The sequence below is a fragment of the Alligator mississippiensis genome, chromosome 5, assembly GCF_030867095.1.
Source record: "Alligator mississippiensis isolate rAllMis1 chromosome 5, rAllMis1, whole genome shotgun sequence".
Classification (NCBI taxonomy): domain Eukaryota; kingdom Metazoa; phylum Chordata; order Crocodylia; family Alligatoridae; genus Alligator; species Alligator mississippiensis.
Window position 1 is genome coordinate 53494775 of NC_081828.1, and position 19453 is coordinate 53514227.

General features: G+C 44.8%; 1 protein-coding gene across 1 annotated transcript; it reads right to left on the bottom strand.

The window, feature by feature from the left end:
* Positions 1–2001: 2001 nt before the first annotated feature.
* RGS16 (regulator of G protein signaling 16) lies at positions 2002–12189 on the bottom strand. The gene is made up of 5 exons (XM_019500317.2): positions 12058–12189; positions 10407–10505; positions 9649–9710; positions 8725–8891; positions 2002–8417 (listed from the first exon to the last, which is right to left on the bottom strand). Exons 1-5 carry the CDS (start codon positions 12099–12101, stop codon positions 8217–8219), a joined length of 573 nt encoding a protein of 190 aa, XP_019355862.1. The 5' UTR covers positions 12102–12189; the 3' UTR covers positions 2002–8216.
* Between the last annotated feature and the right edge of the window lie 7264 nt (positions 12190–19453).

Genomic DNA, 19453 nt, shown 5'->3' on the forward strand with positions numbered 1-19453 from the left:
GCCAGCGTGTAATTTGGGGGAGCAGCCAATTTCTCCCGAACAGCTTTTAACTGCTGTTTTAATTTTTCTTGAGAGTCTTTTAGGCTCCTAGTTTGAGATTCTGTCCGCCTTTTGGACATTTCATCATACCAATAAAAGAACGCGTCCCACTGGTTTTGTGGTGTTTTGGATCCACGGGACTCTAACGCCCCTCTCAAGTGCACTATTTTATCCTGATCAAATGTTCCTTCCTGTGGAAAATGTTTCACAGGATCATCCCTAGTATACCAGTTCCACTTATCCAGGTATTTGCAAGTCTCGGGAGAATAGTGTGTGTACATAAAGTACGCCGGAGTCCCCTTAGGGGGGACAGGAACCTGTTTAGACTGACTTGTTCCCATTTTCAGTCACACAGGGAGACGTAGGAGAGGCTTATTTAGGATGTCCGGGCTGCTCAGTGCCTTGCCCCGCAGTTTTTTACTGCCCAGACAAAAGGCTTCTGACCCGACACCGGCTCATAAAATGGAAATGGGGAGGGAAACACTAGAGGGATCCTTTCACTCCTGCTTTCGGCAGAAGCTACTGGGACGAGGGGTTTGGAAAAGACAAAATCACTCAGACGCCCTGTCCACTGGGTCACGAGGTTCCAGTTGGGTCCCCTTGCTTTCAAAACTGCCCTGTCAGGCAGAATTGGGGCGGCTGAACCCAACCGTAGTCTCAGTCCTGGTCAGTGGCTCATATTTCTAAATACACACACACATTCATTCAATAAGCCCTGTCCACTGGGTCACGAGGTTCCAGTTGGGCCCCCTTGCTTTCAAAACTGCCCTGTCAGGCAGAATTGGGGCGGCTGAGCCCAACCGTAGTCTCAGTCCTGGTCAGTGGCTCATATTTCTAAATACACACACACATGCACATTTATTCAGTCAGCCAGACCTCCTACCCCACACCGCCTTAGTTAATTAACTACAAGCCCAATGTGCTGTTGGATGAAGGTGCCTCAAACAGTTTCTCCCTAAAACGTACGTTACCAGACACAAAATGGGATCCTTTACCAGACAGAAAATTTTAGCCGGCAGTAAGGTTCAGACTGACCTGTTTTAACAAGGTTCAGATCCAGTTACCATGGCCAAGTTGGGAGCCTACAGGCAGTCCTCCTCCGAAACTCCAATAGAGATTTTGAATTAGGTCTCTTACCTCTCAAGTTTGGCACCTCAGGGTTCGGGGGGGGGGTAGCCTGCGGTCCTCCTTCCTCAGCCTGTGTTCTGGATCCGAGTCACGGCACCAGGAATTGTCGTGGAAACACACACAGAGTACTTTTTGGTCAGGTCAGCAGAAGCTTTTATTCAAAAGAAACTACAGCTGTAGGGGGAGTTCCAAAGTGACATGGATTTCCCAAGCACTTGGAAGGGGTCCCCCCCCAAGAGCAAAATCAGGAGGCTTATATACTTTTTAACAGTCGCTTACAACTCACGTGATCATATAGTGAAATTAGCATGAAAAGCGGCTATAATATTACTTCATTATTTCTTTGCTGTTATCAGGATGGGAATTATGGGGGAAGTGGGGTTAGTTCACAAACCTCCTTCTTGCACCTGGAAATCTACTTTGTACATACTTTTTTTTTCTACCTTCAAGGCCGCAGTGAGCGAAGCATTTGCAGAAGAGTTACAAAGAACAAACACTTGCCCTTATCTGTTCTACTGTACCGAGCCAGCAATTCTACACAAAGCGGTTATGTCATCTTATAACTAAAATAATCAAAGTTTAAGGCATATATTTTTTCTGATTCCACAACATGAAGGCTTCCCTTCTCCCCCTCACCCCCCACCCCAATTCCTATTTCTTGTGTTTTTCTGCTTCTTTAAACTAAATAAAGAAGTAATAAATTATAAAACAGTAATGAGTGTCCTGAAAGCAGTGGGTGATATGATCAAATGGGGAACTGATGTTGTGTGTTTTCCATTACAAAAGGCCCCAAATTTGTCATTTAAATGCAAAGAAAATTATGAAGCAGCCAAACCTTTTTAAATCCTTTTATTTTCAAGTAATAATAATGACATTGTGTTAGCCATGAAATGAAAATTTTGTGCATCATTCACTTCAATGCTATTATGAGGATGATTTTATTTTCAAGAAATAAATAATAAATATTAGAATCTCCTGAGAATGCAGTCGGAACCCACAGAATCCAAGGTAGAACAGGGGTGGAAGGCGAGGCAGGGGACACAGAAGTCTAGCTGTTAGTTCTTGTTGAGATTTTCCATGCCTCTGTTCAAAAGAAGAATGGTAAACAGGACTAAACTAGTCTTCCTAGAGCAAATCCTATGTGCTTACATAGGGAAGTGCTCACGGGAGTCAAGAAGAGGTTGTCTGGGTAAGGAATGAGTAGTTACTGACTTGATATCTCAGGAATTGGTCTCTATGAATAATCTATAACATGTAAAATACTGTGCTACAGTCTCATTAGGAAGCTTTTTTCAAGGCAGGTTTTTCATAGTTTCATAGTAGGTAGGGTCGGAAGGGACCTGAGCAGATCATCAAGTCGGATCCCCTCATGACAGTACCAAAAACATTAGAGCCCAAAATACACTAGCATTTGTATTTTGGCTAGCACTAGGCCTGTGCGAAATGGCTAGTATTCACTTTGGATTTGGATTTGTCCGATTCCGGGGACAGAGATTTGATTCACTGATTCGATTCACTGTTCCGAATCGATTCAGCCGAATCTGATTTGGAGATTTGGCTGCTGCCGCCCCAGCTCCCGGCGCTTTGAAAAAAAAAAGCCCCGACTCACTCGGTGCTGACCGGGGGGGGGGCTGATCCCCCCACTGCCCCATGCTGCATGAGGGGGCTCTGCACGAGCCCCACAACCCCTGCCCCTTCCCCAGGCCCCCCATGGCTGCCCCACCCACCCCAGCTCCGGCCCTTTAAGGAACACCCAAGCCCCCAGACTCAGTGTTTCTGCACGGTGGAGAGCGATCCCTGCTGTCCCCCACTGCCCTGTACCACGTGGCAGGCTCTTCCATGAGCCCACCCAAAGTCACAAGGCCACTGCAAAAACCTGAGTTCAGAGGGGGAGCAGGCAAGGGATGGGGTCTGGCTGGGGTCCCCCATAATCCCCTCCCCTCTTCTCCAGTCCTCCCCTCCCCCACCTCAAAGATTCGGAGAGCTTCGAATAGATTCAGACCTTTTAATTGGTCCCCTGATTCAATTCAGATTTGGAGATTTGGCCACTGAATCGGGCCGAATCTCCTCCCAATCAAATCAGCACCTGAAGCTTCGCGCAGCCCTAGCTAGCACCAGTACAGTTCCACCACTGCTGAAAAGAGACTGTACCACCTTCCAATGGAACTGCAGCCTTGGATCCTGACTCTTATTGAGCTGAAAGGCTCCAAAATTCTGAGCAAGTGAAATATATAAACCCCCATAGACAAGCCATGACCAGCAGCTGCCGGCAAAATTTGTTCTTACAACCACTTTTAGGACCTTATGACTGTCCCAGGACTTTACGTTCAGTCTCACTGTACATAGAACTCTATTTTTCATGGCTCACCAAGTGCAGTAACATTCTTAATATTCTGTTTCCTTTAAAGCACTATGACTGCAGATTAATTCCAAAAGGGCAGGGGATACAAGTCCCAAATTTAAAAACCTAAAATTGCCTTTGTATTTCCTCTTCCACATTTAATTCAAGAAAGTCTCCATAGGTTCAGGTAGAGGCAACACAATAGCCACAAGCTTCTTGAGGGAAGGACAAACCCTTCTCTGCCTAATTTCTATTGTCTATAGGGCTCCTTTCATAGCACCCAAAGCAGAGGCAGAATGAAGGAGGCATGTTCCAAGGGAACTTTCTGGATTTGAAAAAGTCATAAAGATAGGCACTCCTACATAGGCACTCACCTAAGGGCACACTTTGCAAATGAAAGTACAAATGGTTAAAAACAACATGTAATGTGTTCTGCTTACGGGAAGCTGTTTTTCTGATGCCAACCAAATAGCCCTATTTTGCTGAAAAGGGAATTGGCATAAGCTGCAAGAATAAGCACTTTATGCCATTTTAACATAATTTCCAGTTTTCTCAATGTACAATAAATACAGCTAGCCTCCTCCCTCTCCCTTTTCCCATGCCTTCTCAAAACCCGGCCATGACCGAGTAGAAATTTAACTGCTTCCGCTGTTGTGCTTCTGCCTTTAATTGCACTAGAATCATAGAAAAATAGGGTTAGAAGGGAATTTGGGAGGTCATCTGGTTCAACCCTCTGCATTATCAAAGCAGTCTTCCTAATCTACAGTTCTGTAGTTTTATCTGTCCACTGTAAAAACCTGTAGGTACCTGCAGGTTGGAACAATCATTTGTAAGGGGGATAATTTGAAGGGTGTCACCAGGAAGCTCCGTGTGCTTGGAGAATTTTGCAACAGCTCTGAGCACACAATGTACCTCTTGACTGTAAGCAGCAGCCCTGAGTAAATTGCACTGAAAATAAAGATCATAGAATCATAGAAGTAGGGTCGGAAGGGACCTTGTAGATCTTCAGGTCCGACCCCCTGCCTGGGCAGGAAGAAAACTGGGCTCAAATGGCCCCAGCCAGGTAGGCATCAAGCTGCTTCTTAAAGACCCCCAGGGTAGGAGCCAGCACCACTTCCCTTGGAAGTTGGTTCCAGATCCTAGCCGCCCTAACTTGAAGTAGTTCTTAAGGATGTCTAATCTAAACCTACTCTCCAACAACTTGTCGACATTATTCCTTGTTATCTCAGGGGGACGCTAGGGGAAACAAGGTCTCCCCCCAACCCTTCTGGTCCCCCCAGTGAGTTTATAGACGGTCACAAGGTCACAAGACACAAATTGCTGCCATCCAAATGAAAACTCGTAAGTGAGGCACCAGTCTTGAGGTATTACAACCCAGCAGAGCACCTACAGCTACAATGTGATGCCTCACAAAGCGGCCTGGGAGTAGCATTATTGCAGAACTAGCAACCCATAGCACTTGCCAGCCAAGCCCTGACATATACATAAAAAGGTTATATGCAAAACAGAAAAGGAATTGACTGTGCTCTTTGGACTGGAGTGATTCCACCCATTCACCTTGGGGCAGAAGGTGGGAGTGCATTCTGATCACAAGCCACTGGAAAGCATTATAAAGAAGCCATTCCTGAGTGCACCAAAGCAACTACAAAGTATACTATTGTGACTTCAGTGCTATGATGTGAGCATCAGATACTGTGCAGGGAAGTCACTGATAGTAGCAGATACTCTGAGCCAGGACCTACCTGCCAAAGTATACCATGTGTGGCAGGAGATGGAATCTATCAATGTGCTACAATACCTCCCTATTCCCAAAGGGAATCTCCAGTCAATACAAGACAGCACTAACTTGGAAGAACAGGTACAGGCTGCAATACAAATTTTACTCCGGGGTGGCCAGATCACAAAGTACAAGTGCTCCAGGAACTCATTTCCTGCTGGGAGGTTAGGGATGTACTATGTGCACAAGATGGGATCTTGTTTAAAGGTGACAGAGCAGTAATCCCTGCCAGTTCAAGACAAGACAGCATCATGAAAATAATATACACATCACACCTGAAAATAGAGGCATGCCTGCAGCAAACTAGGGAGTGTGTCTACAGGCTAGGCATAAGTCCCTTACCTGGGAATTCATATGAAGCACGGAGCGGTATGTAAAGACCTTGGAGACAGGCAACAGAAGGAGATGCTGCAGCCTCATGAGATCCCAACACAACCTTGGGAAAAGGTTAGGACAGACCTATTTGCATTCAGTGATAGAAACAATATGGTCACAGTAAATTATTACTCCAAGTTTTGGGAGGTGGACTATCTAGATGACATTCAAACCAGAACAGTAAATCAGGAAGCTGAAGGCACACTTTGCCAGGTATAGCATACCCGATAACTTGTATTCGGGCAATGGGCGACAATATAGAGCAGAAGAATTCAAGAGATTTAGCACAAAATGGGTATTTGAGCACAAGACTTCTTCCCCATGGTACCTACAAAGCAATGGGAAGGCAGAACCACCTGTCAAGACAGCCAAAAGACTCATGGAAAGGGCAGGAAGGATCATTTAACGAATGATTCTTCACTGATGGGGTGAAGATCAAGGACACGATTTCCCATAAGGGACAGCCTGCTGTGACCAGATGGAGGGAAAGAAGACAACAGACAGGCTACTAAGAAAACGTTAAGACAGAGCAGCATATTACAATAAAGGAATCAGAAACTGGAGGCCTGTCTATATAGAGGAGACCATCTGGGTTCAGCTCTCCAGGAGCCACACAAAACAATAGCAAAAGGCCAGTGTCTAAGTTATTGTTGGGCCAAGGTCCTACGACATATTTATCAATGAAGGTCAGCAGTTGAGAAAAAACCATAAACAGTTGCAGTGCAGTAATATCAAATAATCAGTATGCAGGGACAAGAGACCAGCACACAGATGACTCTGGGCCACAACCATCAGATGGCCAGAGGGCAGATGCAGCAAAGAATATGGTAGCCAGCAGCAAGACAATCGCTGACAGAAAGGCCAGAACAGAAGTGAACTAAATCCTTTCCCTGGAGCAGCATGCCAAACAAGGAATGGCAGACTGGTTTAATGACCATCATATTAGAATGACTATGAGACTTAGAAGGTAGCATATTGGACTGATGGTAAACGCCATATCCCCATAGAGGGCTAGCTATGTGCAGACAACCTCTGGCCCTAGACAATCAAAGACTCTCACATGCTCAGCCATACAAATGTCTTTTTTCCTCTTTTCTTTTTTAATTTGTTTTTGTTTGGTTTATTACAAGGAAAGATACAACTACCTGCAGGTTCTCTGCAGGCTGGAACAAGAGTTGTAGGGGAGATGATTTGGAGGAAGCTCCATATGCCTGAGGACACCAGAAAGCTCCATGTACTTGGGGAATTTCACAAGAGTTCGGAGCACACAGTGCACCTCATTCTTGCAAGCAGTGGTACTGCGTACAGCGCACTTAAAATAGTATACATGTTAATGCAGTCTAAATGGAGTCCCTGTATTATTGCACAGATATCTGTGCATGAAACAAGAAGGGACCTCAGGAGGTCATCTGGCTCAACCCTCTGCCTTGTCAAGGTAGAATCATCCCTATCTCCCACTCTACAATTTATCCACCCCCCTCTTTCTTAGGGTTTTTATGTAGCACCTATCACTATGTTTTCTTAATACTTGGTTATCTAGAGTAAGTTCAGTGTAATTTATAGTGAATTTCTCCAAGGAATGGCTTATTCATTGTGCTTTGTAATGTGGTAGGCACATCTGTGAACTTCTGTCAATAATTGTAGGAAAAAAAGTGGAGCATGTGACCCAAGATTGTACTTAGCAATCTAAGGGCCAAAAACATGAGTTGCCATTGATATAATAAGGAAGAAATGTCTATGCTTTGCAGAAGTCCTATTGGAAGGAGATGTAAAACTTCAACTTAGTGCATGCACAGAAAAAAGCAGAAAAGAACCTGAAATCTCACTTGATCAGAACAAGGAAGTTGCAGGATTCTTTTGGCAAAAGATGCAAAGTTGCCTTTGCATCCTTATGATGTTACATTCTGAATAATCCAGCTGGTGAAAGAGCATGCAGACAAGAGTGGCTCATTGGCCCTGACTTTGTAGAAATTACAAACTCCTGTGTTCTATGTACAGTTGTAGTTAATTGTGGTTTGTGTAAGGGCAGAGGCAGGGTCCTGAGAGCAACCTGAGGCTCTGACTCATGCATATAAATAATAATATATACATTCATTCATGCACACATTTCAGCACTAGGTGGTGAACAGTTTCAAGGGGAATTCAGTCTGCCCTATTTTCACTGCAGCCTGCCACTCAAATCCAGCCTTTCTGTCTTTCTCAGTCTTTAGTGCAAGCCTCTTGTTTAACACCTGCCTCCATTCAATTTCTGTCACTGGAGCACTTGCCTGCATAGAAGTAACTGTCCACCCATTTCTTTCCCCCAACAGTTTCCATTTCACAGTCTCCCATGGCAGCAGTGGAAGAGGACCTGTACCATGGGGGTACATGGAAGTGCTGGAGGTCCTGGGGATCCTGATAAGGATAAAATCCCAAGACTTCAGCTGCACCTCCACTGCTAGAAGCTCTTTGTGCCTCTCTGGCTGTTTCTCAGGCTCCTGCCTCTTCTGCTCTCCCTCCATTCCACCATATGGACCTTCCCTCACACACCATTTCTGGCAGTGTGGGTGAATTGAATCAGGTGTGTGACTGCTTGCTGGTGCCATGGCTGCTAGCCTGTTCAGTCATTTTCCAGTAAGAGGTGGATTTCAGGAACCGGGGGTAGGAGTCCTTCTCCATTAAGGTGCGGGTTTTTGCCTGAGCTTCATCAAAGCAAGCAGAGGTAGCACTTGTCAAGTTTTTCCGAGTTAGCTCTCTGGTTTCATGGTCAATATTTACCTGTGAAGAAGGACAGGATACACAAGCATGTTAATTTGGTATAACAGTATTCCCAAATGGAGAAGGAAATGATTTTTACATATGCACTAATACATTTTATTATTATTTCTTTTCATTCTGGGACATTGCTTGAAGTACACAAGGTGTCTTTCAGAGTAACTGAATGCATCAGGGATGGGAATTAACTTATTTTCCCATTGTTTGATCAGGGGAAGTCTTTTGACATCACAAAGGTGTGCTAAGCAAATAAAGTACCTATTCATTCACTATAGCCATCATAAAATGCAGAATTAGGTATAATTCTCACCTCTCTGGGTGCTTCATTTTGAATAAACTTTTCAAAGATCCTGTTCGCCTTGGATGCCAATTTAGATTTTGACCGGGTCTTTTTGTAGTCTTCACAAGCCAGCCAAAACTCCAGGTTCTCCTCACTGAATTCTGTCTTCAGGAAGGTGTGGAATGCAGACAACCCATCTATGGAAGAGGAGGAAAATCAGATTGAGGGGTGGGAGAAAAGGAAGAAAGGCAGCAACTTTGGAAGACAAGGAAGCCTGCCAGATAGTGAAGTACATCCTGCTTATTAAGCAGTTTAGCACTGCTGAAAAAGTCTCTCTCTGGGAGTTTAGACCATGACATAAAAAAAGGTTTCACTTTCATCTGGACAAATTCCAGCCTTCTAAGATCTTGTTAATTGGCTCCTGGGTTCCAATTAACCACTTTCCCACAGACAAGGATGGAAGGAGTATGTAGCGTGGTTTATATATTTGGCCTTTCTGTAATATTTCTTCTGAGTATATTCCCTGTGGCTTTGGAAATGCTAGCCAATTCTTATAGACAGATCCTGCCCTCAACAAGTATTTGAGTAGGTCTGAAGTGGGGAGTTTCTCTCTCCTTTTTCTTGGCTGAGATCTACAAAGAAAAAGCTACCAAAGACATGCAGAAGTGTATGTGCAGCACTGGAACCCAAATTGGCAGGGAAGAAATTCTGCTTGATTTTTGCCTGGTTTTTCAGGCAGTTTCTATCCCCTTGGCCTCCTCACTTCCAAATACTGCTCTTAGAAAGAGGAAGGATGTGATTCCTAAATGTGTAGCTGGCTTCTGTTGTAACCTGTGAATGAGGGGATGTTACCCATTACCCTGAATCTAACCCCAAAAGTCAGTCATTTGTCTACTCTCCTGCTCACCGAGTGCATTTGCTCTACATGGTCTAATACAGCAGATACATACTCACTTTTACTCTTAAGCAGCTGGTCAAAAGATTGTTTCCATCCTAGTACCTCTTCTGAGGAGTATCTGGAAAGGAAAAGGAAAGGAAACCATACTTTATTGAAACAAATTCTAATACATGTCCACCCTGCTCAAATACTCAAGGATAAAGTTCCAGAACAGAGGCCGCTGATTGTAGCACTCAGTAGAAAACTAAAGAGACCCAATACTATCATTACCTGTGGGTTCTTCTCTTTCCTTTCTCTCTCTCTTTCTCCCCGTCTCATTTTCCCAGATGACTTGCCAGATCTCAGTTCCATACTGTAGCTATGCCAGTTTTCCCTTCAAGTAGGAAAGGAAAGCTCCTCCTTTTAGTAAGGACTATATTTCTCTGTGGGTCACAGAGAATACAGAAGCTGGTTTGGGACTCCAGTAAGTGGTCAAGCCCACTCTGATGTCTAGCTGAGGACTGACACAGCACGCTCTGATCCTGATACCAGGGTTTCTGTTGCCCAGTATGGTTTTAGGACTAATGGAGTGGAGTAATAAATATTGCCCCCAAGCAATATTGGGGGGGGGAGAGGGGGGGAAAAGTGGGTTGAGGTCTGTGAGTTCTGCTGATGTATTGACCTTCCTCCCACAGATGAAGAGGATGGTGTGGACATGACCCCATCCCAGGGCAGTCCTTTGGAGCCTGTACAACTCCTTCATGTTCCCATGCTCTGCTGCTCTCTCCTTCTTAAACCCATCCAGTTACATTTGGGAGTGAGCTAATTGGCTTACCTCATCTTGGTGCCCCACAGAGGCTTGCTGGAGCTCAACTCATGTCCCAGCTCTGTTTTATGAAGCAGGAGCCTTAAGCGAGTCTTGAATTCTTTGGCTCTGAAAGAAGAGAAGACGCAAATTGAACCAATACAAAAAGGAAACACTGGCCACTAGGTGGCAGAGGTGCGTGCTCACCAAACAAAGGCCAGAGGTTTAGACAAACTCCCTAGCATGACTACAGTATCCTGAAAGAGAGGTATCTCTCGCCTTATGCCTGGATGGAGTTAATAAACACACTGCATCCAGGTGATGGAGGCTGTTGCCATTCCCTTGACCCCGGTGGGGTCACAGCCCTTATATCTTATAGACATCATTTTTCCTGTTGTCATCTCTAGCGGTAGCTATTGAATTTACAAATAGGAATGCAATCTCTCAAAAAACTTCTCCCACTTCTACAGCTCTATCCCAGCATCCATCAAAAGCCTTTCCAGACACATGGGGAGTTCATGCATATTTCTATATGTTTGTCATGTATCACACACAAATACCACATGGATATATTGAGGTTTTTGCTAGCTAATGTGGAGTGGAGAGGCAGCCATTTGCCAAGCCTAGACATCTTTCTACCCCTCTAGCATTCTCTCATGGCGTCTCTTGAATAGTGTACTGGCCCGTCTGCTCCTTGACCCTCTAATCCTTACAGTTGTTTTCCTTCTGCTCTGAAGTATTGGGAAATATAGACATCACTTTCTGCTTAGCGGCAGCATAGAGAAACCTCTCTGCTGTGGGGTTCCAGCAACACTAACGGAGATAGTTTCATGCCATCACATTTCTGTGATAATATACATAACTCCATACCACTGTGTCTCTAAACACAAAGAGAGTTCCTTGCCATTGTGCCTCCACCGCTTATAGACAGCTCTGTGACCCATCATCCCTGTGACACTACACACAGAGCCCCATGTCACAATCCCTCTGCAATGTGCAATGCTATTGAACCATCTCAATACCAATGTGTTTCTGCGACAGTTTTGACGCAGCTGCCTGCTGCAGCATTCCTGCGATAGTGCAGAGACAACTGCCTACTACAGCATCTCTGAGACACTAGAGAGGCACCTCCCTGCCAGTGCAGTCTTCATTCTGCAACACTACAGAGATCTGAGTGCTGGATTGTCTTTTCTCCCTCACGTACCATCTAGGAGAAGATGTATCAGTATACAAATACCATTTAATCTGTACAACTGCTTGAAGAATTGTCATGAACACAAGCAGTTAGTTGTCATGTAAGTCTCCCAACATCTCCCAGGACATTGCATCCACATTTAAAGGAAAAAAATCAGCATGTCATTTTACATTTTCAAAGAAACAGCCCTTCTACTGTCATGCCAAAGCAAGTTGCTTTAGGAAGATGATAGCAAGAGGAAGCTTGTACATTACAAAAATACAAGAACAGCCCTACCTTCATATGCCCTCCTTTATATTTCACCTCTTCATTCCCCTCCTCTTTGTTATCATGATAGCAAAATTATTTTCCTTGAACCATTCTTAGTTCTGTTTTAAATACAGTTTAAGCCCTGGCTTTACAAACACGGTCACTTCCAGCACAAATCCTAGTGTTTCTTTTCCACATACAAGAGTCCCAAGTGTCCCAGTGTTAAGAGTGTCTTACCTTTCAAAGCAAGCGAAGGGAAGTGCAGCTAAACCTCGACACATGCTGAGAAGCGGCAGCTGGCAACAGGTTTAGTCCTTAACACTGGAATAGATAGCAACAAGCAGCTGTAGCAGCACCTGGTACTGTAGCCCTGTGCTGTAGTCTGGAAACTCAGCATAGGGGCTGTGCTTTATATTGCAGGGGAAGTGGGAGGGAGGAGAGGGGGTTAGCCAAACAATTCTAGCCTGTAGCCAACCAAAAGCTGTTCTGCCAGGAATAGGAAAATGTAATGGTTTAGGTAAGTTTCTTTTGTGTTCATTAAAAGGGGGATGAGGGGGAGAGGCTGAGCTGTCCATGAACAACAGAGTCATAATCAGATCCCACATAAGAGGAAAAGCAGACTAATACACACCTGTGAACTATGCCTGCCATGTCCACATTAGAAGCATTTTGGCTGCCCCTCTGCTCACTGGCCTGAAGTGAAAGGGATATGCAGTTAGGGCAGTAGGAAAAGCAGGTCTTTTTTCTTCAAATAAAACAATTCATTCGATAAATGGTAAAAGAAGAGTGTAGCAATTAATCAGTTTAGTACTGATGGCTGAAGACCTCTTAAATCCTGTCTATACTACAGTTGGAGGCATATTATGAGGATACCACAAAAAACACTTTTATCATTATGGTTTAAATAAGGGTCACCTTCACCAGCAAGTTCTAGCAACTTTGCACCACACTAACAATGCTTAGCAACCACAAACCTAATTAAAATATCTTATCTTCAGAGCAGGGCAAAGCAACAGGAGCATACTACTAAACGGCTCATAATTTCTCTTACATTGAAGCTAGGGAAAAGGTAGCGTGCAAATGTTTCATCCATGCATGCAAATGTTACTGTAGATCAGTGGCATAACACAGCAGCTTGGTACCTAGAGCAGCAATGGTGTCAGTGGCAGCTCCAGGGTGCTGGTCCCAGTAGTGTGGCCGGTGGGCAGGAGTGGCAGCTGTCATTTTTCTGCTTCCCCCATAAGTCAGCACCTAGGGTGGCTCTCCTAGTCACCCCCGTTTAGTTACACTACTGCTGTAGGTCTGAGCTATGAAAATATTCATACAGTATCTGGCCTCATCTGTATTGTAAGACTATAGGGTTGGAAGGCCAGGTATAGTGTAATGAGATCCTATGACACAGATTATTTAGTTTGTGGCCTACATGGGGCCAGTCACAAACTTGTTGACTATGCTCTGCACGTAGTGATATGGTATGCATGTAGTGATATAGGAGAGAAGAAGAAAAGTGCAGAAGGAAGGAGAGAATAAATAACCAGGGGCTCTGACAGAAGTGACATTTATCATGCAATCAGCCCCTGAAAGCACACTGCAGCTGTGCCATGACACAGGTGGATGGGTGCAGAGCATTTCAAAAGTGGCCAGTTGCATGACATTAACTCTCATCTAATGAGCGATCAGATGAAGGCACTCCAAAGTGGAGTGCCCAGGAACTCCTGTTCCCTATGGTCAGTTGGTCAGTGTGATTGGGACTAGACTGATGTGTGGGTGGATTGGAGCCCTCACCTCACAGCCATCCCCAGCACACTCTTCCTCCAGCTCAGGTCCAGTAATCCCCAGCCCTCAGCTCCCTCCCCTCCTTTCTCCACCCTCCATTCCTGCAGACAGCTCTGGAGCTGGGAAGGGAGCAGTGGGGCTGGGGGAGATAGGCTGCAGGCAGGATCCGCTGCTGGATCGACTCCAAAGTGGAGCTCAATCCCTTCCCCCCCAACCCAACAGATGCTTTATGTGAAGTGCCATGAGTTAAAGTGTTAATGCCTGTCAGCACCCCAGGGCAAAGGTTTGATGGTGATAGATGGACACAATATAAACATCTAGATAGAAAAGAGTAGAGCTTGACAGAAATAACAGAATAAGAAGAGAAAGAGAGAATGGAGCTGCAGAGAAAGATAGAAGAACCAACGAAAGAGAAGTGAATGAGGGAAGAGGGAGAGAAAAAGGTTCAAACAAAGGTCTTATCATGCTGACTAACTTGCCATGGCAGGGAAGCATACTGTACCCTTACAGAATTAGAGCATAGCCTAGCTCTTGCATCTGTAGATAGGGCTAAAATATGTTTAAACAGTGTTGCTGAGCTATAGAACACAATCCAGCAAGAACTGGACAATAGAGAACAGGAGGGAAGCATGAAGTTCCTTTTTTTCATATATTAGAGGCCTCCTATCTATGAGCTGAGGCTTCTGGAAAGTTCCTATTTTAGCACAGCGTCATTCTTTCCAAGGCCAGGCCAGTTGCTCAGCTGAAACAGCTGCATACATAATGTAGCAGTGTCTAACAAAGGAGTGGCTTGAAAGCAGCATCATCATGCCACTGTACCATCCTATAAATTATATTGTGCTTCAGCCTACGGTGCCAGGGACAGTGAAATGGAGAAACATAGTAAGGGAAGTAAGAAATAAATGCAGGGAAGCTGTAGACAACAATCAATGGGAGAGAGATAAACAGCAGCAATTAGATAGCTACGATACAATTGTCATATCAGATGAGATCAAAGGTCCCTATAGTCCAGCATTCTGCCTCCAGCAGTGACTATAACTGATTCTGCACAGGCAGGTTTAAAACTCCATGGTGGACGGTTCTGAATGCCAGACAGATTTGTAAGCAGGGTGTACAGTTCTCAGCTGTAGAAAAGCATCTCTTTCTGTGAATAACACCTGCTCCCTCTACTGCTATAGTTAACAGCACAGTTTCCCAACATGAACTCTTTGTGGTCCCAGGTTTTCCTGGCATTCTATGGAAAAGAGAGCTGATACTATCATAGGTTCAATGTCTCATGTTCCTTCAGATACAACCCATGTGAATCAAATTGTAATACAAATTTTCATCCCTCAATTCCTTTCTCCCGAGTTACGCCATCTTAACCCCTCTGCCGCTATCATTCCAACAGGCAATGTGGACAGTTTTCCATGAATTGAAATTGTCATTCTCTCTTCTTGCCCTGTGGATGCATCTACCACTATAGCCATGTACATGAAACTGCCTGAGTTCTGGCTTCTGTGGCAGAGACAATGCAGTGTGCTGGAGATTTCAGTCTTACCTTGTGCAGCAAATGCTGCGCAAGGTCTCATATCAGCATATACATCTTCCCAGCTAACTATCGGCATGTACAAACATTTGCTTTCCCAAGAGAAACTCTTACAGGAGTGATTTAACCTTGGTTGTTCCCAGGTCTTTTTTTCTCCTGGAGTGGCCATTTGTACCATAGAGGAAAAAAGCCTAAACATCTGTACCCTCATGGTTTCTCCTGGGAGAGCAGTGACTCTCCCAGGAGAAACTGAATTTCTGTATGAGGCCCTTGTCTTCCTCTCCAGAAGTAGAAAGTTATATAATAAGAGGCCAGATTTACTAATAGACTTTGGATTGCTTTTTTTGTCTGTTAAACCAGGTTTATGGCAGCTTTGTATTGCTGGAGCAGCAGGAAGCAACCAGAGCATACCAGTGAATCATGCCTATGATATTGATAATGGAACCCATACTTTCTCTAACCGTGTTTTACAGTGGCACTGGAAAATGATTCAGATACTAGACACCGTACTCAGTCTATTACAAGGTGGGAAGGACACACAGGAAAACTTAGAGCTCTTTCCTTCTTTCATTCCTAGCAGAGCTGGAGATATTCTGAAAAAAAAGCATAGACTTATAGCAAACCTCGTATAATTAACCCTGCCTGGGTACTTTTAAGAACATCTCTGTAGTGCCTGAACACAAATGTATTATCATCACAATACCCCTATGAGGGAGGAAATTACTATTGTTCCAGTTTTACACATGGAGGAGTGAGACAGTTACTTGTTCTGGGTCAGCCAGAGGAATGCAATAAAGGAAAAGAATAACCACAGATCTGAGCCTTAGCAGAGGACTTTCATATGGATCAGGCTTGTTCTCCTAATGCATCTTTCTACTTTTCCTCTAAAGCAGGAGTTCTCAATCCCCAGTTCTCAATCCCCGGTCAGCTGCCCATCTGCAGCACAGTCGGCTGCCAGACCGGAAGTGGCCGCAGACCAGCAAACCATGGCCCCCCAGAGCCAGGTGGAGAGGCCGCGGCTCTTTTCGCAAGGCCCATGGCAGTGCAGGGTTTGGCCCATACCCCACCTGGTGGTAAGAGTATCCTTACCTATCTTCTGGTTGGAAATTCTAGCCATGGTTGGCTGTGACTGCTGGGCTGCGGTTTGCCAAGCCACAACCACTTCCGGGCCGCAGCATACAAACTTTGAGAAACCCTGCTCTAAAGCAAACTAGATTTGATTTGATTAGATTAGGTTCTAAAGCAGTGGCTCACAGCCCACGGGCCACATACAGCCCAATCAGCACATTGCTGCAGTACTTGTGACATCCTGTTAAAACATTTTTAAATGGATACACAGGAAACAAGTTACGTGGGTGCGCCCCACATAACACATTGAGAGCTGCAAGTGTGGCCCACTATAGCAAATAGGTTGAGAACCACTGTTCTAAAGTAAACTAGATTAAGGCTTTTCTGATCAGTGTGTTCTTTAGATATAGATATATATTTAGAGCTAGAGAGGATACATGTTTGTGAATTCTTTGTACCTTAGAACTGGGAGTTGAGGTGTGATGATTTTTGTGATTTTCCACTCACATACAGATTTAGCCCTAGGTCTCAGAAAACAGAAGGGAAGTGGGAGTGTGTGAGGCTGTAACATTGCATTTACCTGGCTGTGTGTGATGAAAAGCTAGCTGTCTGCCTGCCTCTTTGTGCCCTCTTTTTGTAACTTAGGGTTGAAAAAAGAAATATATATTTTTTAATATAAATATATTTTTTATTTAAATCAGATTTCTTATTCATCTAGGAACTGAATTTAGGGCTCAGTCCTGTGGGAGATCCAGAGGATGTGCAACAGAGTGCAAGAAACTGGCAGAGACATCACAGATATTAGTACCTGGTTTCTGACTGCTGAAAACATCATGATGTCTCTCATTAGGATTAAATTTCAGGTACCATCCTAATACTACTGCTGGATACAACTCAAGACCAAAGTACTAATCAGTTAGTAAATAAGCAGGATACCTGGGAGCTGGTAGTGCTCCTGTATGCTGGTTTTATATAATCCACAGCCAAAATCTTTTCCAAGTTCCCAAACAGTTCTTTTATTCAAAGTCCTTCTTAGTAAAGGAGGGTCAAACAAATAAAAAACATAACTGTTTCCCTTCAGACTAACAAGGGAGACAGTGCTTCTTCCCCTTCAAGCACTCAAGGCTTTCCAGCTTCAACAAGCTCCACTTACCCTCCTTGCTTACTTTCAGCTAGTGCCTTTTGAATGCTCCCAGCCAAAGATCTGCCCAATGGCCTGTTCCCCTCTGCCTGGACCTCATCATCAAGAAGAAGGCCAACTGGAAGAAGGCCAATGTGGTGCCTATCTTCAAGAAAGGGAGGAAAGTGGATCTGGCAAACTATAGGCCCATTGGCCTGACTTCTATCCCGGGGAAGATCTTAGAAAAGTTTATTAAAGAGGCCATCCTTAATGGACTGGCCGACACCAACATCCTGAGGGATAGCCAGCACGGGTTTGTTGCAGGTAGGTTTTGCTTGACCAATCTCATTTCCTTTTATGACCAGGTGACCTATCACCTGGACAAGGGAGAAGAGATTGTTGTCATATATCTTCACTTCAAAAAAGCCTTCCATCTGGTATCCCATGATCACCTCTTGGCGAAACTGGCTAATTGTGGCCTTGGGTCCACCACAATCCGCTGGCTGGGAAATTGGCTCCGTGGTCGGACCCAGAGGGTGGTAATTGATGCAAGTCAATCGTCATGGTGCCCTGTGACCAGTGGGGTCCCCCAAGGCTCTGTCCTTGGACCCATATTGTTCAACATCTTCATTAATGATGTGGACATTGGAGTCAGAAGCAGACTGGCCAAGTTCACTGATGACACCAAACTTTGGGGCAAAGCATCCACACCTGAAGACAGGCGGGTGATCCAGGCTGACCTGGACAGGCTCACCAAATGGGCGGACGAGAACCTGATGGTGTTTAACACTGAAAAATGCAAGGTTCTCCACCTGGGGAGGAAAAACCTGCAGCATCCTTATAGGCTCAGCAGTGCTACACTGGCTAGCACTATGGAAGAAAGAGACTTGGGGGTCATCATTGACCACAAGATGAACATTAGCCTGCAATGCGATGCTGCGGCTAGTAAAGTGACCAAAATGCTGGCTTGCATCCATAGATGCTTCTCAAGCAAATCCCGGGACACCATTCTCCCCTTGTACTCGGCCTTGGTGAGGCTGCAGCTGGAGTACTGTGTCCAATTTTGGGCCCCACAATTCAAAAAGGATGTGGAGAAGCTTGAGAGAGTCCAGAGAAGAGCCACGCGCATGATCAGAGGTCAGGAAAACAGACCTTATGACAACAGGCTGAGATCTATGAGGCTCTTTAGCCTGGAAAAGCACAGGCTCAGGGGTGATCTGATGGCCACCTATAAGTTTATCAGGGGTGATCACCAGTATCTAGGGGAACGTTTGTTCACCAGAACACCCCAAGGGATGACGAGGTTGAATGGTTATAAACTACTGCAAGACCGTTTCAGGCTGGACATAAGGAAGAATTTCTTTACTGTCCGAGCCCCCAAGGTCTGGAATAGCCTGCCATTGGAGGTGGTTCAAGCACCTACATCGAACACCTTCAAGAGTAAATTGGATGCTTATCTTGCTGGGGTCCTATGACCCCAGCTGACTTCCTGCCCTTCGGGCGGGGGGGCTGGACTCGATGATCTTCCGAGGTCCCTTCCAGCCCTAATGTCTATGAAATCTATGAAATCAAGCAGGTGTAGCTGCCCCTTCTGTTTTCTTAAAGGGACTTGACACATTGTTACAATACCCTTCACCGTTTTCTAACTTAGGGGTGGCCAGCCTGCAGCTCATATGCAACCAGTGGTACAGGCAGCTTCTGTGCGTGGCACATGGCAGACTGCAGAGGGAACAGGCAGCACAGTAGTAGATATGGCACAAAGTGGAAAGCAGATCCAAAGGCTGGGCAAAAGATGGGGATCACAGTGGCACTCAGGGAATGTGCAGGGCTAATTTGTGACATGCCCGCCAAAAAGGTTGGCCTCCACTGATCTAACCTATTAAAATGTCAAAATTAATAAGAATTTGTGAATAAGCTATAGAAGGGCTTAATAAATTAGGGAACTGCAAATGCTTAAGCAAATGCTTATATTGATAGCATATGCCCTAGGCAGCAAAAAGTTACACAAGATATAGAGTAAGATATTTTCTGTAGTTGAAAATCTGCATGTTTCAATGGTTATAACAATTGTTGCACCTTTCATTAGAAAAGAACTAAAGTGAAAATGGAAAAGATGATTAAAACTGAAGATGTAAATCAAG